Source organism: Grampus griseus, assembly GCF_964374135.1.
Source record: "Grampus griseus genome assembly, chromosome: 1".
Lineage (NCBI taxonomy): Eukaryota > Metazoa > Chordata > Mammalia > Artiodactyla > Delphinidae > Grampus > Grampus griseus.
The window spans coordinates 175,794,552-175,820,678 of NC_139017.1; the positions used below are offsets into that span (position 1 = coordinate 175,794,552).

At 42.3% G+C, this 26,127-nt stretch overlaps 1 protein-coding gene and 1 pseudogene across 4 annotated transcripts; one reads left to right on the plus strand and one right to left on the minus strand.

Annotated features, from left to right (window-relative positions):
• Positions 1–1,832: 1,832 nt before the first annotated feature.
• NMNAT1 (nicotinamide nucleotide adenylyltransferase 1) lies at positions 1,833–26,107 on the minus strand. Of its 3 annotated transcripts, XM_082647515.1 has the most exons (7): positions 26,062–26,104; positions 25,322–25,451; positions 17,728–17,850; positions 7,082–7,252; positions 4,846–5,029; positions 3,392–3,537; positions 1,833–2,662 (listed from the first exon to the last, which is right to left on the minus strand). In XM_082647515.1, the coding sequence occupies exons 4-7, from the start codon at positions 7,194–7,196 to the stop codon at positions 2,262–2,264; spliced, it is 846 nt and encodes a 281-aa protein (XP_082503641.1). In that variant the 5' UTR covers positions 7,197–7,252; positions 17,728–17,850; positions 25,322–25,451; positions 26,062–26,104; the 3' UTR covers positions 1,833–2,261. The 3 variants fall into 3 exon arrangements, with proteins under 3 accessions (XP_082503641.1, XP_082503642.1, XP_082503640.1); XM_082647514.1 differs by lacking the exon at positions 17,728–17,850 and having other exon boundaries at positions 1,834–2,662; XM_082647516.1 differs by lacking the exons at positions 17,728–17,850; positions 25,322–25,451 and having other exon boundaries at positions 26,062–26,107.
• On the plus strand, positions 13,169–18,460 carry LOC309836552 (annotated as a pseudogene). The gene is made up of 6 exons: positions 13,169–13,242; positions 14,953–15,015; positions 15,980–16,059; positions 17,498–17,628; positions 18,053–18,119; positions 18,371–18,460. The product of its transcript is annotated as an uncharacterized misc_RNA (transcript).
• Positions 26,108–26,127: the final 20 nt, after the last annotated feature.

Here is a 26,127-nt window from a genome sequence, read left to right on the forward strand (position 1 = left end):
TCTCTTGTTGTGGAGCACGGGCTCTAGGGCACACGGGCTTCAATAGTTGTGGCACGAGGGCTCAGTAGTTGTGGCGCACGGGCTTAGTTGCTCCGCGGCATGTGGGATCTTCCCAGACCAGGGCTCGAACCCGTGTCCCCTGCATTGGCAGGTGGATTCTTAACCACTGTGCCACCAGGGAAGTCCCTATTCTACTTTCATTAGAAATTTAACTTTAGTCCTCTTTCTATCACAGAGTGATTTTCATGAACCATAAAACTATTCTAGAAAAAGCTATTTCTGGTCTTTTTGTTTTATTAATTGGTAAAACTTCCACAAAATTTTAATCAGTAGCAAACCATATAACAAGTTTGTGTTTTTAACATAACGTTATGACTTCAATTATTATTTGAGTGTTCTACTTTGGGTAAAGTTCCTACAAAAGGACAAGAAGAGAAAAAGTATAAGAAAACAGACTCTTTTTCTGCTTAAATCCACAAATGGCAGGTTCACAGTGGGCTGGAATAGAACCAGCAGGGGTCTTCAGAAACTCGAGAGTTTTAGATTGAGGCTGTGGAGATTTCTTCCACAAGCCACTCATCAGGAACCAAAATTCTGAGCTAAAGGAACTGCTGGGGGGCTTTCCTGGTGGTGCAGTGGTTGAGAATCTGCCTGCCAATGCAGGGGACACGGGTTCGAGCCCTGGTCCGGGAAGATCCTACATGCCACGGAGCAACTAAGCCCATGCGGCACAACTACTGAGCCGGTGCTCTACAGCCTGTGTGCCGCAACTACTGAGCCCACATACCACAACTACTGAAGTCTGCGCGGCTAGAGCCCGTGCTCCGCAACAAGAGAAGCCACCACAATGAGAAGCCCGCGCACCACAATGAAGAGTAGCCCCCGCTCCGCTGCAACTAGAGAAAGCCCGCGCACAGCAACGAAGACCCAACGCAGCCACAAAAAGAAAGAGGAACTGCTGGGCTGGTCCAGTGCGGCATTTCTCGTGTCCTTTCACCATCTGATTAAGCTACCAGTAAAGGCTAAGAGCATTCACACCTCACAAAATCCTTGAGTGAGATCTCTCATTCTCTGTGGTTCTCTCTGCGTCAGGTTAGCACGACATCCCTTCTATACAGAGATGGCAGATGGCCAGGGCTGGACCAGGAGCCACAACAGGGCTGTGCTAAGAGAATCTGTGCATAACGTGGGGAAGGCAGAGGCTCCCTGCCTCTCGTGGGCATCAGAAACACCCGTGTACCTTTCTAAACATTCCAGGGCTCGGACCCCTCTCCCTGCCTCTACAGGTGGGGCTGCAGTTAAGCGTGCCTAGCAAAGCTTCACTGGCCTTCTGATGTGTGCTGGAGAGAACCAGCTCCTGGCGTAGTTTCTGCCAGGACTTCACAGCCGGTATTTTGCACAGCTGGAGATGACTGATCAGTGATGCATTTTACAAGATCACTATTTTAAGAATTCTTCGGCCACCCTGAGTGAGCGCTGCCCAGGAAAAAAGGCATGCATAAAATGTTCGTTCCTTTCGTAACTAAAATTAGGATCTTAAATGGTCTCTTTACTTTTCACACTTTACTTCCCTTTCTGTGGTAAAGCCAGGATGTCTTTTTTGAATTCTTTCTGTAGTTAGTTCGCTTGAGCGTTCTGCTACAATTAGCTCTGCTACACATCCCTTGTTTTAAAGATAAAGAGGGGCTTCCCTGGTGGCGCAGTGGTTAAGAGCCCACCTGCCAATGCAGGGGACACGGTTCGAGCCCTGGTCGGGGAAGATCCCACATGCCGCAGAGCAACTAAGCCCACGTGCCACAACTACTGAAGCCTACGCTCTAGAGCCCGCGAGCCACAACTGCTGAAGCCCACGTGCCACAACTGCTGAAGCCCACACGCCTAGAGCCCGTGCTCTGCAACGAGAAGCCACCACAATGAGAAGCCCACGCACCGCAACGTAGAGTAGCCCCAGCTCGACGCAACTAGAGAAAGCCCGTGCACAGCAACGAAGACCCAATGCAGCCAAAGATAAATAAATAAATTTATAATAATAATAAAAAATAAAGATAAAGGGATTTGTATATTCCTAAAAAAAAATTGAAATCATTCACCTTAGTAACTTCTGATAAAGATAAACCTGATTTTAAATTACTACTGATTTTTACCAACCTTTTAAACTTTAATTTATTAAAGAGGATCACAATTCCTTCCCCCATTTACTAACACCCACACTGTTTCAAATTCCCAAAAGGAAAGTCCACAATACCATGCTGGAGAATTTCTCATGTGTCAGCTTCTGCAGTTTTTCTCTGCAAAGGAGCTAGGATCACCCCAACATTCCTCTCCTCACTCTCAGAGCTATACAAACTATGCTTCTCAATATATTCCTGGACAAGGTCTGGTACCAAGTAGCGAATGCTCTGGCCCCTTCTGAGGGCTCGCCGGATCTTTGTGGATGAGATGTCATTGGTGACCCATTCATTCACCAGGTGAATGTTGTTCTGGTGTTTCCACAGCACGTCGGATTCATAGATGAATTTCTGAGCATCATTTCCAGCCCGAGTAATACATATAAGCCCATAGTCTCCCACGATTTTGGTGATATCCTCACACTTCCACAGATTGGGCACACCAAAGGACTCCAAGAGATCTGCTCCACACAGCAACTTCACCTTTGGCACACCTGGGAAGAAGAAGAAAACAGAGCTTCAGGGTTTGCCTTTTTTTCTTTTTTTAAAAAAATATTTATTTATTTATTTGGTCGTGTCGGGTCTTAGTTGTGGCAGGCGGGCTTCTTCGCTGCAGCTTGCAGGCTCCTTAGTTGTGGCATACAAACTCTTAGTTGCGGCATGCATCTGGGATCTAGTTCCTGGACCAGGGATCGAACCCAGGCCCCCTGCATTAGGAGTGCAGAGTCTTAACCACTGCGCCACCAGGGAAGTCCCAGGGTTTGCCTTTTTAATAACGCTCTGCATCAAAATGAATGCGTATGTGTGTTCTTCTGGCTAGAGGGTTCATAGTTTCTATCACATTCAGATTCTCTAAAAAGAGATCCAGGATCCCTCAAAAGTTAAGGTTGACCTCCTGCAGGATAAATAAGCTCAGGGTGCCTCTGACTCTCCCCTCCTTCCATCATAAAACTAACAAGGGGTGGGGAATTCCCTGGTGGCCTGGTGGTTAGGATTCCGGGTTTCCAATGCCATGGCCTGAGTTCAATCCCTGGTCGGGGAACTGAGATCCCGCAAGCTGTGCAGTGCAGCAAAAGGGGAAAAAAAAAAAGAAAAGAAAACTAACAAGGGGCATTTTCCAGGCACCCACACATACTGAATATGAAAGTAAAATACAAAGGGGGCTTGCTCAGCTCCAGAGTCTTATCAGCTATCATTGGTAAGTCCTGGCAAAACATACAGACCTTTTGTTTTTGTTTGCTCCAGTGATTTCTTTTGACTACAATCTTGTCTTTGTTCAGCCCACTTCCTCTTCCGTCCAGGCCTTTCCAGTACAGGTGAGCCCTGCTGCTGATCACAGCTACTGGCTTCCAGCTTCTCTTGATGGTGTCTATAAAGCAACAAAGCAATAGAACATTTCTCTTTCTCACTATGCTCAACCGAAACGTCATCCCTCTGGAGATGCCTAAGAGCCTCTGATGCAATGTTAAAGGTTGGGAGCTGTTAAACACATTTAACCACAGGTACGATGCCCAACTACTCAGAATGGATGCCTTCGAACACATAGTACTGCTGGGTCAGAACGGATGCTGGCTAGGATATGGCATGGCAGCCCTGGGCTCTGGCTGTCAAGAATGGAAAGCAAGGAAAATCCTGGGAGCACAGCAAATGGTAGCTATTACTATTCTAAGCTGTATGTGTCTGTGTCATAAAAACAAGCATTAACATTGATTACAGAAAGTAAGTCCCCTAAATACCAATGAGGTCCCTTCTGAGAGCACGTTCATAAGTCCAACAAAGTTGGACTTTGTTGTTCTTAAGTCCAACGAAGTTAGCCTAGGTACCCAACTAACACAATCGGCTATATAGTACTGTACTGTAATAGGTTTATAATACTTTTCACACAAATAATACATAAAAAGCAAACAAGTATATACTGGACCCCGACAAGTAATCTCTTACCATGTCAGCGTGGTGGCCAGACCCTATAGACTGGGACAGTTTAAGAGCAGCATCGTTGGCAGCAGAAGCAGGAACAGTTTCCTGACTCCAACTGCAGTTAAGGAGGCATGACCTTGAAACAAGCCACCACTTCTACTCTTCCAGCCCTTTCAACATTTCTGCATGAGCACCTAAAATCCCTTTCTGCTTAAAATGCTCAGAGTGGTTTCTATTTCCTGTCATAAGCCTAACTGATATGGTTAGAACCAGAAGGTTCGAACCCTAAGAACAGACATTAGACAGGTTTTTCCAAAAGTCCTGGTGTTTTATGCTCAAGAGAACATTCAGCAATAATTAGATGTTACTCACTCTGGTTTCTGAACCCTTAAACTGGAGCTGTTTCAGCGTTCTGAGCATGGCGATTTGTGACAACCCCCATATGCTGTCAGGGAAGCAGCTCCCAAAACCAGCTCTCTCCGTGATCAAGCATCATGGCTTCTCTTCCTTAAATTACCTGCCTCTCTCTTTTATACTTAAGAAGACTGACCACAGTTAACATCATCTTACAACTTTACCTTTCTCACTTGGGGCACAGACAGGCCAGGTGTGCTTCCTCTATTCTTTAATAGGGATTAACAAGTGTGCAACATCTCAAAACACAGTGACAGCCATAAAGGCTGAGCACCACCCACACCCTGTTACCATGTGATAACCTCACACAGCAATGGCATGGCAAAGCTGACTGCACCATGGATACCTTAGCACCGTGGCAGTCTCTATCCAATCCTGTTGAAGACTTTCCCATGTATCAACTTCCAACCATTTGGAGTTCTTGGTGGCGAGTTCTGCCATGATAACTCGGTGGTGGGCAGAGATGAGTCCTTTCTTCTTATATGCATCGCCGACGGGAGAAATTATGCCTTTGATAACTTCATATTTCCCTGGGTAAAGAAGCAGATTTGATATGAGGTATTATAACAAATTAGATTTTATGCACAGGAAATATCAGCAATATGGTTTCATAATCACAGATTTCCCCCCTCCTCCTTTTTCCACAGGGATCCAGGTTTATTTATTTACTTTTAATTGTGGTAAAATATACATAAAATTTACCATTTAAGCTATTTTAAGTGTACAGTACTGTGACATGTTGCACGACCATCACCACTGTCCATCTCCAGAACTCTTTCAACTTCCCCAAGTGAAATTTCTGTACCCCTCAAACACGGACTCCCCATGCCTCAGCAGCTTACATTTTGATGGATGTTGCCAAACTGCCTTGTAAAAAGCCTTAATCTATTTGTATACACAGGAGCCCATTCCTTCCCAACACCTGGTATTTGACATTATCAAGTTTCAAAACTTGTGTCAATGTGATGGGAAGAATATATCTCATTTTTTATTTTAGTTCCCTGATCATTAGTGAGTTTGGACACCCATCCACCTATCAGCACACAGCATGATCACTTATGTAACAAAACAAAATAAATCTGTGTGTATGTAGGGGAGAAAAAGTTTTCCTCGACCCTCTTAGGGTCCCTGGCGGGGTGTGAAACTGACAAAGATAGATTAACAGGAGAAAAGCATACAAATTTACATAATGTAAGATTTATGTGACACGGGAGCCTTCATAAGGAAATGAAGACTCCAAGAAACAGTTACACCTAAGTACAGTAAGTCCCCTACATATGAACCTTCGAGTTGCGAACTTTCAAAGATGCGAACGTGTGTTCGCATGTCCAATCACATAAGTTAGTTAACATGTCTGGCGTACACTGTCACGTGCACCGCATCCTCTACAAGTGGTTGTGCTTTTGTGTACTTTACTGTACAGTACTGTAAGGGTACAGTAGTATAGTATCTTTATTTCTAGCTAGATTTGCAAGAGGACGACTTCACTGAACTCCTTGCTGTGCAACACAAGGAGCTTACTAATGAAGCTGTGATGGAATTGGAGGCCCAGAGAAAGGACAAAGAGAGAGGAGAGGAAGAAGTAACTGAAGAGATTCACGACTCAGGAAATGGCAAGGGGATTTTCTTTATTTGAGGCGGCACTGTTAGTTATTGAGGCATAGGACCTGAACATAGAACGGTACACGAAGGTTGCAGCAGCCGTTCAGAATGCAATCCAGGGCTACCAAGTCATCTATGATGAGAAAAAAAGAGCTACTACCTAGATTGTTTTTTCAAGACGGTAGATGGAATTGAATCCAACAAGGAACCAAGGAACCAGAACCTGTGCCATCAGCGTCAGGCGTGAGTGACATTGCAGCTCGCCCTCCGTCTCCTGTTGCTGACGATCCTTCAGCTCTACCATCTCCCACCTCCTCTCCCTCCTCCAGTCAGTAACTCTTCTTGCCTGTTCACTCGATGCCAGCCCCTGTATGCCAGCTGTTGTCCTGTACTACTGTACTTTTCAAGGTACTGTACTGTAAGATTAAAAATGTTTTATTTTTTGTGTTTGCTTGTTTTTTATGTATTATTTGTGTGAAAAGTATTATAAACCCATTACAGTACAGTACTATATAGCCAATTGTGCTAGTTGGGTACCTAGGCTAACTCTGTTGAACTTACAAACAAATTGGACTTATGAACTCACTCTTGGAACGGAACTTGTTCTATATAAGGGACTTACTGTATTTTTATGCTAGATTAGATGAAGGGTAAACAGTCATGGCGGAATACGATAGGGCAAAGAGTACAAGGTAAGTGTAGAAAACTCAGGGGAATTTACCAAAGAATGTTTGCTTGACTTCCCTTTGTCTTCAGAGATAAGGATGCTCCTTTTCTCCGGGTTTAGGGAGAGCACCTCTCACGTGAACGTTTTACGATCTGCTTCAGGGAAGAGGGGTGGAGGGAGGAGGCCAGAGTGACCTTCCTGCCTCTGCTGTTTTATCAAAGTCCTTCCGCTTAAAATATCCAATATGCCAAAGTGCTGTATTGTAGGGCAGTGCATCCTGAACCCCATCATTGCTTTTGGCTACTCTTCCTACCTGTTCCATTCATGTAGTCCCTGGCCAGCTCAAACAGCCTGAGGTGCATATTGGTGATAGGATTAAAGGAACCACAAGCAAGGAGAACCACTTCTGTCTTCTCTGAGTTTTCCATGCTGAGAATTTGAAGTTGTAGATCTAAATGGAAAACTCTGACACCTCTCTTATTGTCTACAAAGGAAAAAGAAAGTAAGTTCAGTTACAGGGCTTCTGATGTCTTTCCATGTTCTCATTCCAAAGAGGTGGAATAAATAGTTAGCTTCACTGACTATGCTGGGTGAATTGCAAAAATGGCCCCTTTTCTCCATCCTTCCTTTTCAATGTGAATTTGCAGCTCTTACCATAAAGGGATGGAATCTCCTTCGCACCCTTTGTGACTTGCTTTGGCCCAAACAATGTGGCACATGGGAAAGTGTTCCCATTCTGAGCCTAGGCCTTCGAGGTGTTGTACACTCCCACTCTCTTTTGGACTCCTGCCCCTGACCTGAAAACAAACCCAGGCTAGCCTGCTGGAGGATGACAGAACTTGCAGGAGAGAGCTGGTACTCCGGCTGACAGACAGCTGACCATCAGCTATGTGGTTGAGGCCATCCTATACCATCCAAACCCCAGACAATCTGCTTAGATGCACGAGCAAGTCCAGGTGAGATTAGCTGAGCCTGGATCAGATCAGCAAACCCACAAGCTGAGCCTAGACTCATGAGCAAAAATGAATGTTTGTTTTGCAACTGCACTATTGTGGCCGGGTTAACAGATACAATGACATTATCATCCACCAAATATAACTCCCCAACAACCCGTCCTTCAAAACCGTATTTTGCCTCTTAGTCAACACGGTCATGTTATCACTTTCAACTGAGTAACAGTTTACAACGGACAAACTCTTTTCCATATCAGTTATTCCATTTGATCCTTCCATAACCCTAATGAAGTAATGCAAGGCAACTGAGTTTAAAATTTTATTAAAAATTTTTTATTAGGGCTTCCCTGGTGGCGCAGTGGTTAAGAATCCACCTGCCAATGCAGGTTCGAGCCCTGGTCTGGGAAGATCCCACATGCTGCGGAGCAACTAAGCCCATGCGCCACAACTACTGAGTATGCGCTCTAGAGCCCATGAGCCACAACTACCGAACCTGTGTGCCGCAACTACTGAAGTCCACGCACCTAGAGCCCACGAGCCACAACTATTGAGCCCACATGCTGCAACTACTGAAGCCCACGCGCCTAGAGCCCGTGCTCCGCAAAAAGAGAAGCCACCACAATGAGAAGCCCGCGCACCGCAATGAAGAGTAGCCCCCGCTCACTGCAACTATAGAAAGCCCGTGGGCAGCAACGAAGACCCAACGCAGCCAAAAAATAAATTAAACAAATTAAAAAAAATTTTTTTAATTAAACGAATTCACGTATATAGATTTGAAATCGTAGGGTGACAAAAGGCCCATAATGGAAGCAACAGTCATTGGCCATATCTCACCCACCAACCCCTCCAACCAAGTCCCTAAGAGGTGACCACTTTTAACTTTTTCAGCTATTTCTTCTGGTCGAATCTATCGTAATTCTATATTATGTGCTTATAATATTATTTCTTAATTTATTCAAAGAGTGTCTATTTACTTTCTCTCATGATCAAAGAAAATTAGCTCATACACCCCCATTACACTCAGGTTATATACTTGGGAAGTTTGGGAGAGAGTCGTGAGGGTGTATGAGAGCTAATCCTCATAGATTATGTATAGGGGGGAGAGATAGAGAGAATCTCTAGTCTATGCTGAAAGTCACCTTCTCCCACAATTCTGAAGGCATTGCTTCTAGACTGCAGTGCTAACAGTGAGAAATCCAAAGTCACTTCCAGTAATTCTGATCCTTTTAATGTGGCTTATATTATTTCTCCCTTGAAGCTTACGAGAACTCTGTCCCCAAATGTTCTGAAATTTTACAGTGATGTTCTCCAGTGTGGCTCTATTTTCATCTATTGTGCTGGGCCCTGAGCAGGCCCTTTCAATCTCAGAACTCATAACCTGCAGTTCTATAAAATGTCCTTGAGTTATTTCATGGATGATTTTCTACCTTCCATTTTCTCTGTTCTCTTTGGAAATGCCTAAGAGTTAGAGCTGAAGCACCGGGACTGGTCTTCCAATTTTCTTGCCCTTTCTCTTCTCTTTTCCATCTCTTACCTTCATGCTCTAATTTCTAAATATCCTCAAATTCATCCTCCAATCCACCTATTGAGGTTTTCATTTCTGCTATTATACTCAGTTTTTTTTTTTTTTTTCCTTTGGGCCACATCTCAAGGTTTTCAGTATCTTAGTTCCCCGACCAGGAATCGAACCTGGGCCCTCGGCAGTGAAAGTGCTGAGTCCTAACCACTGGACTGCCAGGGAATTCCCAATACTCAATGTTTTAGACCTTTGTCCTCTGAATGTTCCTTTTTATGGTATTCTGTTCTTGTTTCACCAATGCATTACGCTCTCTTATTTCTCTACCAATATTAATGATACATTTTATATTGCCTTCAAAGAGCTGATAGGAAGTTCTAAGTGGGTAGGTAGGGCTTCTGCATAGTGGGTTTCATTGTATGGTAACTTGGCTGTATTACAGGTCTTTCTCCTGGGATTCGTCAGCGTCCATAAAAAAAGTATCCTCCAACCTCCTGCCTATATAGCATAACAGCTACAAACCCCTGCTCTGAAATCAGGCTGTCCAGGTTCAAACCACAGCTCCAATACTTACATGAGCTGGATGACCTTGGGCAACCTAACCTTCCTTTTGCCCCAGTTTTTCTGTCTTAAAACAGAGAAAATAATATTACCTACCTCATGATTATCGTGAGAATTAAATGAGACAATACACATATGCTACATAAAGCTGCTTTTGGCAAGTAACAAACACACTATGAATATAGCAATCATTTATGTTGCATATCATGTTGCTGTAATTCAACTCCTTTTTTTAAAAAAATTATTTATTTATTTATTTATGGCTGCGTTGGGTCTTCATTGCTACACGCGGGCTTTCTCTAGTTGCAGCAAGAGGGGGCTACTCTTTGTTGCGGTGCACGGGCTTCTCATTGCGGTGGCTTCTCTTGTTGCGGAGCACAGATTCTAGACGCAGAGGCTTCAGTAGTTGTGGCTCACGGGCTCTAGAGCACAGGCTCAGGAGTTGTGGCACACGGGCTTAGTTGCTCCGTGGCATATGGGATCTTCCCGGACCAGGGATTGAACCCTTGTCCCCTGCATTGGCAGGTGGATTCTTAACCACTGCGCCACCAGGAAAGTCCCTCAACTCTTTTTGATCTTCAAAAAAAATTTATTTCAAATGGTTCAATCAACTATTATTACTCTACTGAATCTGTTTTTTCATGGAGGCTTTTTTCCTGAAATTCTTTCTCTAATCTGGGCTGAAAATCTCTAACCCATTGTGCATCTGTCATTCTGAAATATGACATTTCACCTCTCTCCTAAGGGAGATCCCCTATTTCTTAGAACCATGTCATTGTCTTTCTTGTTTTTCTTCCTAATTTTTCTGGAGCATATCCTCAAATAGCTTCATAATAAAGGGCAAATGGGAGATAAAATAAATGTCTTTATTCTTCCTTAACTGAGAGAATTCTAGGCTGCAATTTTCTTTTAAAATTATGAATGCATTCTTCATTGTTTTCTGGCACCGAACACTGCTGTTGAAAGTCTGGTGCTATTCTGATTCTTGTTCCTTTTCATGTAACCTGCTTTGTCTTTTTGGAAGATCTGAAGCATGTTCTTTTTATCCCAAATGCCATAATGATGCAGCATAGTGGGGGTCTTTTTCATTCACTGTGCTGGGACTCAGTGAAGCTGTCTATCTCCAACTCAAAGCACTCAGTTCTAATTATTTCTTTAATAAACACTCCCTATTAACTATCAATAAATAAAATACTTTCAGGAGTTCCCCGGATGCCAAATTGCTCAAAGTGTTTTGGGAACTTTTAGGGAATCACCTGTAGAGTCTGAAGTATTTTTATAATTAAAGTTGAAACATAACGAATGACAATAAAGAAACCAACATTTGGGAATTCCCTGGCAGTCCAGTGGTTAGGACTCTGAGCTCTCACTGCTGAGGACATGGGTTCAATCCCTGGTCAGGGAACTATGATCCCACAAGCCTCATGGCGCGGCCAAAAAAAAAAAAAAGTAAACTAACATTTATATGATACTTTCTAAATTACAAACTACTTTTCATGCACATTATAATTTAATTCTCACCATAAAAGAACAAAAAATGGCCAAAGACATTTAGTTTGTTCCGAATAATAACCTATTGTTAGATATTTAGTTTTTCTAGTTAATCATCTATCATTGGTCATTTAGATTTATCTAATTTTTCACTATTACAAACATCTCGAAGAAATAATAAGTTGAGAATGAGTTGGAAATTAAGGCTATAAAACACCTCACTGTGTACCTGTAAGCCTTGCCAACACTCAGAAGACCTGTATCAGGACCATTTATTTGTAGCCCAATTGTGTTCAGACCCAATTGTTAGTCTGACCAACTTACTTTTGCTCAGATTTTATGCTCGCGTGAGACAAAGTTAGTGAGTGGCAGAACCAGGGCTAGAATTTAGGTTTCCTGACTCCTAGGTTCTCTCTCACCAAAAAGAAAAATTCGAGATAAATTGGAGGTGTGTAGATTGGAAATGAGCCCTTCCGGCTGAGGAGTTGCGGAATGTGAACTTCAGTTCCTTAGACAACAGGAAACTTTGACGGTTTCTGAGCAATGGAGTGACAACAGGGTTCTAGAAAAACAATGCTCTAGAAAAACAATGCTCTAGAAAAATAAGGTGACATGAGTGTTTAAAAATCCTTATATGGTTGTATGATCTTGACCTGATCACTTAATTCTGTGTCTTAAGTTTCCTCAACTGTAAAATAGAGATCATGATATGTTACGGCAAAGTGCTTATGACAGTGCCTGATGCATTGTCAAACAGCTACCAAATAAATGATAGCTGTTATTTGTGAGGAAAGTGATAATACTGATGATGGTGATGCTATTGGATTAACTGGAAGGGGCAAAACGATAGGAAGGCCAGTTACAAAGTAATGAAAGCTTCAATTTAAGTACAGCCAGTGGGAATGGAAATTACGAAACATTTATTCAATAAATACTTGAGGTCTACTCCAAACAGTGGCAGGGATCACAGGGACACTGCTAATTGTTAATAGGAAATAAAGGAGAGAAGAGTCAATAATGCTCCACACAGCATTAAAAAAATGAGTTCACTGGTTAGAATGATTTAAATGTCCTACCTTTCAATTATCATCCCAAGGATGATACCAGGATTCACTTGGGGCTTGTTCCCCCCCTCCCACTCCTTATCTGCCCCCCCAATTCCCATGCAAAGTACCTGTGGTATTATGGAGTGGCCCTGGGCCCACAGGGAAATCAGGGTATCTGGCCAGCTACTGAGCATGCTCTCAAGGACCGTGGTGGAGGGGCCTGATTCAGCTGGAGTCCAGCGTCAGTTCCAGCCCCACCCATCTCAAGTTTCAGGTACCACTCCCCAGGGGGACTAAGCTGTGAGCTGAAGAACAGTAAGCTTGAGAGCAGGAGGTGCAGATCCCCTGGGAGCTGCTGGCTGTGCAGGGAAGGATGGAACAAAGAGCTTGAAGCCCCTCCCTGACCTTGGGGGCGAGCTCAGGTTTCCAGGTCCTCCCCAAGGGAAGGGGTGGGGAAGGGGTTGGGGGAAGCTGATCTCTCAGCTTAAAGGAAGCTTTCTCTCTTTTCACATTCATGACCTGTCTCAAATATCCAGCTCAGTTCTATTAATTCACTGTTAACACAGCCAGCTTTAGACTTTAGATCCTCAAAGCCATAGAAGAATTCGGTTACAGCGAGCTTCTATCTATCATAGCTTAGAGTGGCTTTCAAAGAACAAGGATCTGCCCCTCTCCATTGGAGAGTACTTCCTCCGAATCCCCGAAGGGTTCGTGTGGAGGGAAGGGGGCCTCGGCAGGTGAAGAATGAGTGTAGAGGAGGTTTGGAAGCTCTAACGGGACTGTTCTGGGTCTTCCTTGCCTTTTGCTCCAGGTGCTCAAGGACCAGGGCCACCATGATTCACTTCTGTCTGGCTCATACAGCCTATCACTTGCACTGCTGGCTGCCAAGATCTCATCAGCTCAGGCTGTAAGTGCCCCTCGTCAGCCCACTGTGGCAAAAAGTTCATTTCTTCCTGAGGCTGTCCTGAGGTTGAAGTAAAATTTATTTTCAACTTTAAAATCACTGACTTTAAGTTTCAAAAACATTGATGTGTAAACATTAATGAAACATTTTGTAAACATTAAGTCAGTTTTTAAAACATTAACTTAAAAAAAAAACTGTTTGGCTTTTCTTGTCACACTTCAGAACGCTCAATATAATTAAATCTATTTTGACCGACTGTTAATGCAATTGACTTGACAACTTCTCAGATTTACACCTCTAAAGGGACACTATTCCTTTTAAAATAGTAACCTTAAACATGTAACCATATTCTAGTTCTAACAATGTGCCATTGCTTTAGTCTGGGGGTATATATATACATATATATTTTTTTTTTTTTGCGGTACGCAGGCCTCTCACTGTTGTGACCTCTCCCGTTGCGGAGCACAGGCTCCAGATGCGCAGGCTCAGCGGCCATGGCTCACAGGCCCAGCCGCTCCGCGGCATGTGGGATCCTCCCGGACTGGGGCACGAACCCACGTCCCCTGAATTGGCAGGCGGACTCTCAACCACTGCACCACCAGGGAAGCCCTGGGGGTATATTTTGAAATTGCTTTTTGTTTTGAGTACCTTCACTGGGGGTAAATCTTTGTCTTTGGAGGGGAGATTTAATTTCTACAAGTACCCTAAAGTCATTCGGTGCTAAATCCAATTAATAAAATAAATGAAGGTGAATAACAGTTTACAGTAAAGAGGTAGAACTATTAGTTAAGGAATAAGATTTTCCTACATGTGTGGAAACTATGTAAGTGTAATCTCAAAAGAATTTCAAAATTGAGCGGTAACCACAGACCTCATTTGGTTGTGTAAGTTGTGGTAAGTACGTTAACTCACTCAGTGTGAACCACCTGGCTGGGGGGAGAGCGAGCACAGTACAGGGCCACAGGGTCCTAACCATGCTGTAGCTCACCCTCTGCTGTAGCTCTACTGCTCGCTACTACTAGGTGTTTGTCCTCAGACTAGACATTTAATGTTTCTGAGCCTCGGTTTCCTCATTTATAAAATGGGAAACCACAGTCCCATTTCATAGGATTGTGTGCATATTAAATGAGAAAGTGAATAAAAAATGTGACACATTTGTCTACTAATTATGAATATTAATAATTCTTACTATTGCTTGTGGGTTGTCTTATGGCATTAACTTACAGCCATGGTAAAGAAACGAAGGTTCTCAGGGACTTCTCTGGTGGTCCAGTGGCTAAGGCTCCATGCTCCCAATGCAGGGTGCCCAGGTTCGATCCTGGTCAGGGAACTAGATCCCACATGCTGCAACTAAGAGTTCACATGCTGCAACTAAAGATCCCGCATGCCGCAACTAAGACCCAGCACAGCCACAATAACTAAATAAATAAACAAATAAATAAGAAAGCAAGGTTCTCAAGATTCCTTAGAGACCAGTAATCACAGTGATATAGTAGGAGCTCAATAAATGGTTACTATTATTCTTACTAAAGTATTATTAGACATAATTTTGCTGTAATGGGATGGATCTTAGTTCATCTTTGCTATGTTTAAAACTTTTATTTCTGTGGTTTGATGTAACATTCTCGTGAAACAGAACTTGAATTTGGTTTCTTGAAGGCATTTTATCACTGAAAAAGTAATGTATCATGTAACTCACTGTGTCCCATGCAGCCAAGTGACAGTGTTCCTGTTTGGGATCACCATTCTGACCCTCCAGTTCTATGTTCTGCTGAAGTAAGTTCTTTCTCCAGCCAACCCCCTCCCCTGGCAGCTCAGCATGCACGTCTTACCTGTGGAGATGGCTCGGGTGCCCTCTGCCATTCCTGTTATGTGTTTAATTGCAGCCTGCCCCATTGTTTTGCCCCTATTATCAATGGTAGTCACCTGTTTCACCTCTTCGAAGAGTCAAAAATCTCAGTACAGCCAGGAGAGCTGGGATTTGGGCAGATTGAGTTTAACTTTTAGTCAACAGTTATTTCTTCTAGTATAAGAAGTCGTCAAATGGGAAACAACGAGAGCACCGACGTTTCAATTTATAAATTCCCTAGAGAGCAGTCCCAACAGCCTAGCATTAGCTAACTTCTGCAAGGCTGAGGGTGACACAGGCACACTCAACCAGATTATGACCTGACCTGTTATTTCAGATTCTATGCTGGAAAGTAGTTTTGGCTGAAAAAGGCAGTTCATACCTTTTTCGGGCAAACGAGGCAAATGCAATTTGATACATTCAAAATCAACTGCAGTTCTAAAAATCCTAAAAAAAAATCTGAAAACTTAAGTGATGGGGAAGGAATGGAAACCGTGACACTCCTTGTAATTAGCCTAACTCAAACTTGCCGGCTTCTGCTGTAAGAGGTGTGTGTGTGGTAGGGCATATTTCCTTACTCCAGAATTTCCACAAAATGCTTTTTCACCAAAATATCAAATTAACATGAATTAGAAAAATGGTAAACATTATTTGTCCACCAATTAAGATATTAGTAACTCTTAATAACATTTTTATTAATGCTAGCATTAATTAATTTGCAGTCACAGTAAAGTAACCAAGGTTCTTAAGAGGAGTGAGTTGCCTGGAGCCAAATGAACCTAGTGCCACAATTAGAATTCAAGGATCAGGGCCTTCTGGTGTTACACTAACAGCGTGGATTTCTTCTAATAAGTAATCAATTTATGTATGACCCAGGGTATTGATTTTTAGGCCCAGATCTTCTCGATACTGCAGTCAACCTCTCCTCACCAACCTGGTTGGTAATATCATCTTTACTTCCTTCACAATTGGTAAGTGTGCAGTCATTCTGTCAGGCACTTTTAAGTGTCTACTATTTGCCAGACACTACTAGAATAAAAACGGGTAGAATAGGACTTCTTGCTCTTCAAGAGCTCAAAGACCGAAACCTAAGAAGAAATTCACATTTAGAATTCAGGTGAAGGGAATTCTTCTTTTTGGTTTTAGTTTTTGGCCATGCCACACGGCAGGCGGGATCTTAGTACCCCAACCAGGGATCGAACCCGTGCCCCACTGCAGTGGAAGTACAGAATCTTAACCACTGGACCGCCAGGGAAGTCCCTGAAGTGAATTCTTAAAAAGTTCCTTAGAATCTCTTTTAGTCATCCTACAACTTGAATATGAACCCAAATTAAATTAAATACTAATGTTTTGTTTTGATGTTATAAAATTCTTTACAGTTATAAAAATATCAGATTTATCCACTCATTCAATAAATAGTTACTAAGGAGATGATATAGGTAGAAAAACAGGGACCTCAACTAATTGAAGTCAAAAACTGATACAGCAGGGTTGGACTCTGAAATGCGCTGAAGTTTTAGGAACACCTTAAACTAGGATATTTTACTCATACTTTCCTTTGTATGTACTTTTAAGAGTGACGTGAACTTTAAATTAAGACTATGTCTGAATTTTTATAAAGTGAAAAAAGTTATTGGATGCCGTAACATGGTTCTAGAAAGAGCCTCCAGAGAATTCCCTGGTGGGAGGCCAGCTCAAACAGTAATCCCACAACAGCAGGAGCTACTTCTTCTCTCTGACCTTCCTTGCCCTCATTTCTAAAATGGAGATAAAAATACCTGCTTCACAGTTTTGCTGTAAGGTTTAAATGAAATAATGGGGGAATTAAAAAAAAAACTGTCACAGTTATTATCACTAGCATTGCCGATAGTAAGCACATGACCTCGATCAAAGGAAAACCTTAGCCTGGCTAGGTTTTGAGCACTTTTGTTCCACAATAGATACATGAGGAAACACCTTCTATTTAGGGTCTGCATTCAAGAGTATACTTCTGAATGAAATAATGCCATTTTGCAGCAACTATATGATATCACTTATATGTGGAATCTAAAATATGATACAAATGAGTGTATCTACAAAACAGAAACAGGCTCACAGACATACAGAACAGACTTGTGGTTGCCAAGGAGAAGGGGGAGTGGGGGAGGGAAGGATTGGGAGTTTGGGGTTAGCAGATGCAAACTATTATATATAGGATGGATCAACAACAAGGAACTATAATCAATATCCTGTGATAAACCATAATGGAAAAGAACTTGAAACAAATATATGTATAACTGACTCACTTTGCTATACAGTAGAAATTAACAAGACATTGTAAATCAACTATACTTCAATAAAAAAAAAAGAGAAATGTATTTCTGAGATAATTCAACCCAGTAAACTGAGGCTGTTCTGCTGTCCTTTTAGGTTTTACCGTGCTGCTTACTCAGATGGAACCGGTCCCACAGGCACTAAAGAGGATGTTTTCTGTATTTGGTGTGGGGTCCTTCAGTGAAGGAGTCTGCACAGTAGTGTTAACATTTTTGGCAACCGACTGTGTACGTTCTTAAATACTGAATTTCCAAAGGCTCATCCTAACCTGAAAGCTTGGCTGTATACAATGCACCATTAGTCCTCAACATTTATTTTCTACTTACACTAGGAATAGAGATGGAGAGATAGAACTCCTCAGTAGACACATCACAGTTAAAACATTTCAACAGGGAAAGTTTAAAAATTCCATGAGAGATTTTTCTTTTTGTAGAGTGAAGTCTGCTTTACTAGAATTAAAAAAAAAAAAGTTAAGACATTAATCAACAGTGGTAGGAACTGCTGGACGGGGTTGGCACATTAAGCAGCGAGCTTTCCATCTCCCGCTAAGTTGGTGCCTTTGTTTAAACCCTTTCAGCAAAAACATTTAAAATATGTATTGCAATTAAAAGACAAGTATTCCTAACAGTTCTTTCTTCCTCCCAAATATAGGAAAAAAGGACTCCTGAACTTTACTACTTGTCTGTGATGCTTTCAGTAAGCAGCGTGGTTTCTACAGGTAAGCAAAAACTTCCCAAGTAACCCATACCTATTTAAAGGCTTAACCAGTCCTTCAAGGGAAGTAAATGCTCAGGTAGGATTCTTACATTGCAAGGGGAATGTATAGCTCCTCTTAAGGCAGGAGCTCCAAGAAGCTGCAGAGTTTTAAAAGCAAAGAAAAAGCAGAGAGGGTTAGAATGGGATATAAAAAGCCATCCTTCTCACATTATTTCCACTCCATTTAATTAGATCCCATTCTTTATCCTACAGTGTTTTGCTCAAGCCTGGGGCTGACTTGGCTGGCCAGTGTAACCTGTCAAAGGCCAGATGCTAAATCAACAGTCTGAAGCTGACATCTGAGCCTTGCTGGTCCCCTGCCTTAGATATATGTCTTGGCAGGTTAAGCCTTTTCCAGCAGCCTTGTCATCTGACTACTGCCAGCAAACATGTGACCATCTCCACCCTGCCACTCCTAGATGAAGTGGGGTCAGCTGAACATCAGAGCCACGACAACAAGAAGCACAGCAAAACCAGTCACTGGGAAGAAATTTGTCAGGTGACAACATTAATGAGCACTGACAATGGATAAAAAGGAATCGTTCAACCAAAATCACTGGGTCGATATCACAAGCAAATTCAGCCCCAGTAAGGATCTCCTATTAGATACTTTCAAGATCATTAGTACTTTGACTTTCTGAACCTCCTTTTCTGTTTCAGTGAAGTTAGTAGCATCAGCTGGATGGCCACTATAAAAGTATTGAGAAGGAAAAAGAAAAATATAGATCTTAGTAATGAACAAAGGTCTAGTTTCAAAAGAACACAGTGATCCAGAGTGTATATTTGAACAAGGTCAATCTATCACTTCTTTAAAAGTGCAGCGGGAGATTTTAGAGTAAAACTCATCACGATCTCCCCTACCTGGGCTACACCAATCTCTTGCATCATGACAGTCAACTGCTGTCTAGAGAAAATAGCCAACTGACCTGCATGATGTTGTCTTTTGACTTGTTCTGTGTGTATGCACAGATTCTGAGGGATTTTAAGTAGTAGCTAGATACTCACAGATGCTCTCAAAGTCTTTAGTAAGTGGAGATAATGCCATTTCTTGAGGGGAAGAACAGTATCTCTTGGCAGAAGGAATAAGTTTAATACAAACATCTCGCAACACATCTATGACAGACACAGATCTTCACAAATGGGAATGATTGTTTTCCATCTGCTTCTCTGTTCAGGTGATACTTGCTGCAGGGGAAGTTACCCACCAACACACTATCCATCCACCACACTGACATTTTCTGAGCACCTTTCACATTCCAGACATAGCGCTAAAACTTAGGAGTTAGAAACGCGAGTAACTCATAGGTTAACAGTGAAATCCCCTGAAATAATTCTTTTACTATGGGTAACAGAAACTATTTAAAAGTAACACAGCCTTTTACATTCTCTAGACCTCATTAACCAAATATCAACATGTCAGATGAATGTCAACTTATCTCAAGATAGGATTTTTATCAGAAGTTTCTTTTTTTCTGAACTATCTTGCCCCTCACCCCCAAACCTGATCTACTTGAAGATCTCAGCTGATGACAAACCCATCCTCCCAGTTGCTACAGTCAAGTACCTCAAATCATCCTAAATGCATTGTTTTTCTTTTCCCACACCCCATCAGGAAGTCCTAATGGCTTCACCTTCAAAATACATACAGAATCCAACCATTTTTCGCTAGTTGGAAATTTTTAACTGACTTTTCTAAATGCAAGAGGCTGCTTCTTAAGACCAAGGCTTCTTGGTACTTCTTTTTTTAAAAACTAATTTATTAAAAAATAAAAAAAAAAAAAAAACTAATTTATTCATTTGGTTGCTCCGGGTCTTAGTAGCAGCAGGTGGGCTTGCAGGCTCCTTAGTTGCAGCACATGTGCTCCTTAGTTGTGGCTCCAGGGCTCCTTAGTTGCGGCACACGGGTCCCTTAGTTCTGGCATGTGAACTCTTAGTTGCAGTATGCATGTGGGACCTAGTTCCCTGACCAGGGGTCGAACCCGGGCCCCCAGTATTGGGAGCGTGGAGTCTAACCCACTGCGTCACCAGGGAAGTCCCTGCTTGGTACTTCTGTGTCTTGAAATTATGCAACATTCTTAACGTAACTCCAGAAAACGAAATTCTGTTTCTTAATTGATAAGCATAACTTGAAGCAAAATTTAACCAGCACCTTAACCCATAACCTATAAAACTGAATTTTCATGCACATTTATGCTTTTATCATTTCCTCCAAAACCAAGTCACCAGAGTTAATTTCATTAAGAAACATTTATTTTATGCTACCAATATCGTATGAAATACAAAGCATGCTCTTTCTCCACACAGGTGAAAAGTATAAAATTTTAAACTGCTGTTTTTTAGCCCCTCATAACTTAGACAGCCATGATCAGCAATCGTCCCTCATAGACTGACAACACTTTCTGCTATAACCCATGTTTGCTCCGAGTGGAAAACTTTTGCTGAGCAACTTCATGGGGGATGCTTTGTTTTAGCGGTTCTCAATCTGGGACCTGGGCTTCAGAGGTACAAAGTCTCTGAAGTTGTAAGCAAAATGTTGGGCATGTGCACCTATGAGCAACTTTCTGGAAGAATGTAAAAGGAAGTTTGAGAAAATAAAAACATTAAGCATTACACTCATTAAATTTACTATAAGAAAAAAAATACTTGCTGTTTGACATCCACTACTCTCCATTTAAAATTTAAAAAACAGGGCTTCCCTGGTGGCGCAGTGGTTGAGAGTCCGCCTGCCAATGCAGGGGACACGGGTTCGTGCCCTGGTCCGGGAAGATCCCACATGCCGCGGAGAGGCTGGGCCCGTGAGCCACGGCCACTGAGCCTGCGTGTCCGGAGCCTGTGCTCCGCAACAGGAGAGGACACAACAGTGAGAGGCCTGCGTACCGCAAAAAAAAAAAAAAAAAAAAAAAAAAATTTAAAGTTAGTCTTCACACTACTTTTTCCACAGCTGCTAAACCCTAGAAGTGAAAACTTTCTAATTACTAATTGAATTGAATTGAATATTGAATTTCTAAATGCTCATCTAATCTGAAAGCTTGGGTATATTCAATATACCATTAGTCTTCAATATATACTTTCTACTTAGATTAAAATTAAATATATGTAAAAATGGAATTCCTAATTAGACATATGTCATAGTTAAACATTTCACTGGAGAAAGGTCAAAAAATTCCACAAAGAATTCTCTTCCTTTTTCTACTTTACTATAATTTTTTCTAAGTTAATATGGAACTGTTGGAAGATTGTTTTAGGGTGTCCCCATGCTCAGACTTTGGATTTCATCCGGTAGGGAATGGGGATGTTTTAGAGGGCTTAAATAGGGAGTAATATATCAATGCACTTTAGAAATAATTCTCAGGACTTCCCTGGTGGCACAGTGGTTAAGAATCCGCCTGCCAAGGCAGGGGACGTGGGGTTGAGCCCTGGTCCGGGAAGATCCCACATGCCGCAAGCAATGAAGCCCATGCGCCGCAACTACTGAGCCTGCGTTCTAGGGCCCGTGAGCCACAACTACTGAGCCCATGTGCCACAACTACGTAAGCCCACGTGCCTAGAGCCCGTGCTCCGCAACAAGAGAAGCCACTGCTCACTGCAACTAGAGGAAGCCCATGCGCAGCAACGAAGACCCAACAGTCAAAAATAAAAACAAATAAATAAATAACTTTATTTTTTAAAAATGCATTCGTATAATGGCATATTAAATAATGGGGCTATGAGTAAAACAAAGTAAGGCAAGAGGATAAGGAGTGTTGGAATTCTAAATAGGGTGGTCAGGAAAGGCCTCACCATGTGACATTTGAGCAAAGAATTAAAGGAGACAAGGGAGTGAGCCATGCAGACACCTAAAGGAAAAATGTTCTAAGCAAAGGAAACAATGCAAAAGCCCTGAGGCAGAAGCAGGCCTGCCCAGTTCCAGGATCTCCAGCGAGATCAGAAGGGCTGAGCAGGAGTTAACAGAGGGAAGGAGTTTTGGTAGATGTCATCAGCGGTAAAAGGGAGCCACTGCAGGGTTTCTGAGCAGAGGAGTGACATGACCAAACATATTTTCAAAGGATCTCTCTGGCTGCTAAAGCCGACAACAGAATGTAGGGGGAAATAGGGTGGAAGAAAGGAGACCAGATGGGAAGGTACTGCTGTAACCCGGGTGAGAGATGATGCTGACATGGACCAGGGTGGTAGCAGTGGAAGTGGTGAGAAGTCATTCGATTCTAGATATATTATAAAGGTAGAGCCAATGTGATTTGCTGATGGATGGAATGTGTGCTGCGAGAGAAAGAGGAGTCAAGAATGACTCCAAAAATTTTTGGCTTAAGCAACTAAAAAACTAGAGTTACCTTTAACTGAGAAGAGAAAGATGGTCATGGAATAGGTTTAGGGAAGAAGATCAGTAGTTCAGCTTATAAAGAAGTTAAGTTTGGGATGTCTATTAAATATGCAAACAGTGGTGTTAAGTAGGTAACGCAGAACAGAGCCCAGGTCAGGGGAGAGGACAAGAGATTTACTAGATTTGGGGTCATCTGCATATAGATGGTATTTAAAGTCGTAAGACTGGATGACATTACCAAGAGAGTGAGTGAGACAGAATGCAACAGCAGTGTGGGCATCACCGGGGAACTGGTTAGAAATACACAACCACAGGCCCTACCCTAGGTCTACTGAATCAAAATTTGCATCTTAACAAGATCCCCAGGTGATGTGTATACATCTTAAAGTTTGTAAAGCTCCACTGGTCCAGGTGAGAGATAATGAAGGGTAATAACAGGAGGGATGGTGTCAAGGGTTTACAAGTAGATGAGCTGAGTGAATGGAGCAGGGAAGGAGGTGAAGGGAGATTTCTGACTTAAGAGACCACTTAGATGGTGTGCCGAGAGTCAACAGAGAGTATTAGGGGAAGCACAGGTTGGGAGGTATGAAGGGAAAGCATAAAGAGACACACTACGGTTTTAAAGGTGCTGCTGAACTTGAGGTATACACAGGACATCCGAGTAGGGAGATCTAGTAGGTAGACAGAAAAAGAGAGAGACTAGAACCTGGCAGTAAAACCCAGAGACACTAAAGACTACCTTCAAGGAGATATCACGGTTAAAAGAAGGCTGTTTATTTGATTTGATTTTTTTTTTGAAGAACAGAATTAGAATGTTGGTTGGTTGAGGGAAAAGCACAATTAGGAAGCCACACAGCCTGCAAGAAAGCTAATAATTCATGGAGAAAAGTCCCTAAGGAGGCCACAAAGAAAGGATTTTTTTTTTTAAGAAAGGATTTTAGGTACAAATTAAGAGCATAGCTTAAAAATAATGAGGAGAAATGAAAACATACATCTACACAAAGAATTGTATGGTTTGGCTTTATACGTAATAGCCAAAAGCTGGAAACAACTCAAATGTTAATCAAGAAATGAATGAATGAATGAAGTTTATTATTAGCTCAAATAATGGAATACTACTGAGCAATAAAAAGGAAGAAACTACTGATACAAATAACATGGATGAATCTGAAGAGACATTATTTTGAGTGAAAGAAGCCAGATACAAAAAAGAACACGCTATATGATTCCAGTTATATGAAATTCTAGAAAAGAATTTATAATGACAGAAGACAGATCAGTGGTTGCCTGGGGCGGGGGAAACTGACAACAGAAGGGCAGAAAGCTTCAGGGTTCCTGCTATGGAATCCTTATTTTTTCTCCTGTGCTCTTCACTGAATGGCAATACATTCACCCATTCTCTTTGGATGGGCTTGTTTCTCAAAAATAAATATCCAGTTATACAATGTAACTATAATGATGGTGACAACTATAACAGTAACATTCGTTGAGTTCTTCCTGTGTGCCAAGCAATATACTAAGCACTCACGTGATCCTTACAACACTCCAATGAAGTAGGTACTATTATTCTTTTTCCCTAGCATATGAGGAAACTTAAGCTGAAAGAGGTTGATTAACTTGTTCAAGATCTCACAGCCTGTGTAACAACCTTGACTCTAAAAGTTCATGCTCTTAACCGTTACACAAGATTTACAACGGTACGTTATCTACTCGTAGACATTAGAAAGAGGTCCACGCATTCAGAGTGCCTTTGGCTCATGGTACTTCTTTTTTTTTTTAGATGTTGGGGGTAGGAGTTTATTAATTAATTTGTTTATTTTTGCTGTGTTGCGTCTTCGTTTCTGTGCGAGGGCTTTCTCTAGTTGTGGCAAGCGGGGGCCACTCTTCATCGCAGTGCGCGGGCCCCTCACTATCGCGGCCTCTCGCGTTGCGGAGCACGGGCTCCAGACGCGCATGCTCAGTAGTTGTGGCTCACGGGCCTAGTTGCGGCTCACAGGCCTAGTTGCTCCGCGGCACGTGGGATCCTCCCAGACCAGGGCTCGAACCTGTGTCCCCTGCATTAGCAGGCAGACTCTCAACCACTGTGCCACCAGGGAAGCCCCATGGTACTTCTTATTAGCCACTCAAGTTTCATCTGCCCCTGCATATTCCCTACCTAGTTGGAGCAGCTAGTGCTCTCTGGACTCCCATCCCAAGTCCAAGTTGAGGTGTCCTAAACCTTCCCAGCTGCCAAGTAGTATTTATCTGGTTTTCCAGTTATGACTCCCAGTTCTGAGGTTTTCTTCCCCAATGCTCTCTCCTGTGACTACCTACCTAACATTCATTCACCTTTTCCCAACATCTTCTCTTCCCTATTTCCCCTCCAGGCTTGTATTCTATTTTTGTTTGAGAACTGGAACCCAAACCAATTTCTCTTGTCTATGCACTAGGAATACTTTTTCATTGTCCATTAGCTCTAAAGAGAACTCAAAGGTATGTAAGAACACTCTCAGCATAGAACCGCTGAATCAGAGTGTCACCGAGAAACAGCACGCAAATACAACGCACGTATGGTGAGGCCTTTCCTCCACCACTTCTAAGACTGTACACACTAAAACCAACATAAATGCCTAAATAGAACACCTTATTATCATCATCAAAATTAGGGGATGAACACAGTGAGAAAATGTTTATTCAGCAAGTTCTTCCAATGATGAAAGAAGTATATTTTCCAGTTTTGCTTTGTGTGGCACTGGCCCTAACTATTTGTCATTGAGAGTTCGATATTCCACAAAAACGTTGACGCTTCCACACATATTCACATGTCAAAAATTAGAGTTAATTATATTAACATGACAGCCACTTACTTTTACAAAGCAAATTCTGTGAATCTGAAGCGTTTTGCGAGGTAGGCTATTGGAACCATTCCAACTGGTGTGTCAACAGTCTTCTCTAAAGTTGGACTTAGAAGAGTGGTTTCACATGCAAATTGCAACTCTGAGAAACAATTTACGGTGATAAATTAAGACATTCTATGATTGGACAAACAATTCATTCTGGTGGAGTTCTACGGTAATCTTGGAAGTTTGTCCTGGGTGGCTGAAATATAATTAACTTTAAAGACAACATCTGAGAAACAATTTCGCCGTAAACCCTGATGTCGTCTTGTGGACTAATGACTTCAAGGAGATGGGCTGGGAACATGTGAAAATGTTTTAATTTTCTGAGTAACTTCTAGACTGTTGCCAACAGCTAGCAGTCTCTCAAGAGGAGTGAGTGTCCCGCTTCCAGGAACATGGATCTCGTCTTTTATAGATTTGGAAATTACGGATTTCAGAAAAAAGAAAAGTGCCCCGCCAAGCCCAAGAAGCCTCTAGAAAAGGATTTTTTTTCCCCAGGGTGCACTCACTTGTTCCAGAGGCAAATTTACCGAGGTTTTCGGTTCCACAGAGAGAAACAGAAACAATGAAGGGGCAAGACTCCCTGTTCCAAACTTGAATGTGACCTAGCTTCAGGGACAGTTGTACCTTACCCTCAAAGACCCTAAGCAGTCCTGAGCTGACTCCACCAGAGACGGGTTTTTCAAGAGCTCTGTGAGGTAACTTACCTCCTCCTCAGGGCGGACCAGCCCGAGCTCTCCGAGAGACGCTCCGCAGCCCGGACGCTAATGAGG

Excerpts from the sequence above, each read along its gene's own strand:
- NMNAT1 (XM_082647516.1), bottom strand. The coding sequence starts at position 7,196 with ATGGAAAACTCAGAGAAGACAGAAGTGGTTCTCCTTGCTTGTGGTTCC. Across the intron at positions 5,030-7,081 it reads GGACTACATGAATGGAACAG|GGAAATATGAAGTTATCAAA; the intron begins GTAGGAAGAGTA and ends TTCTTTACCCAG. Across the intron at positions 3,538-4,845 it reads GAGACTGCCACGGTGCTAAG|ACACCATCAAGAGAAGCTGG; the intron begins GTATCCATGGTG and ends GTTGCTTTATAG.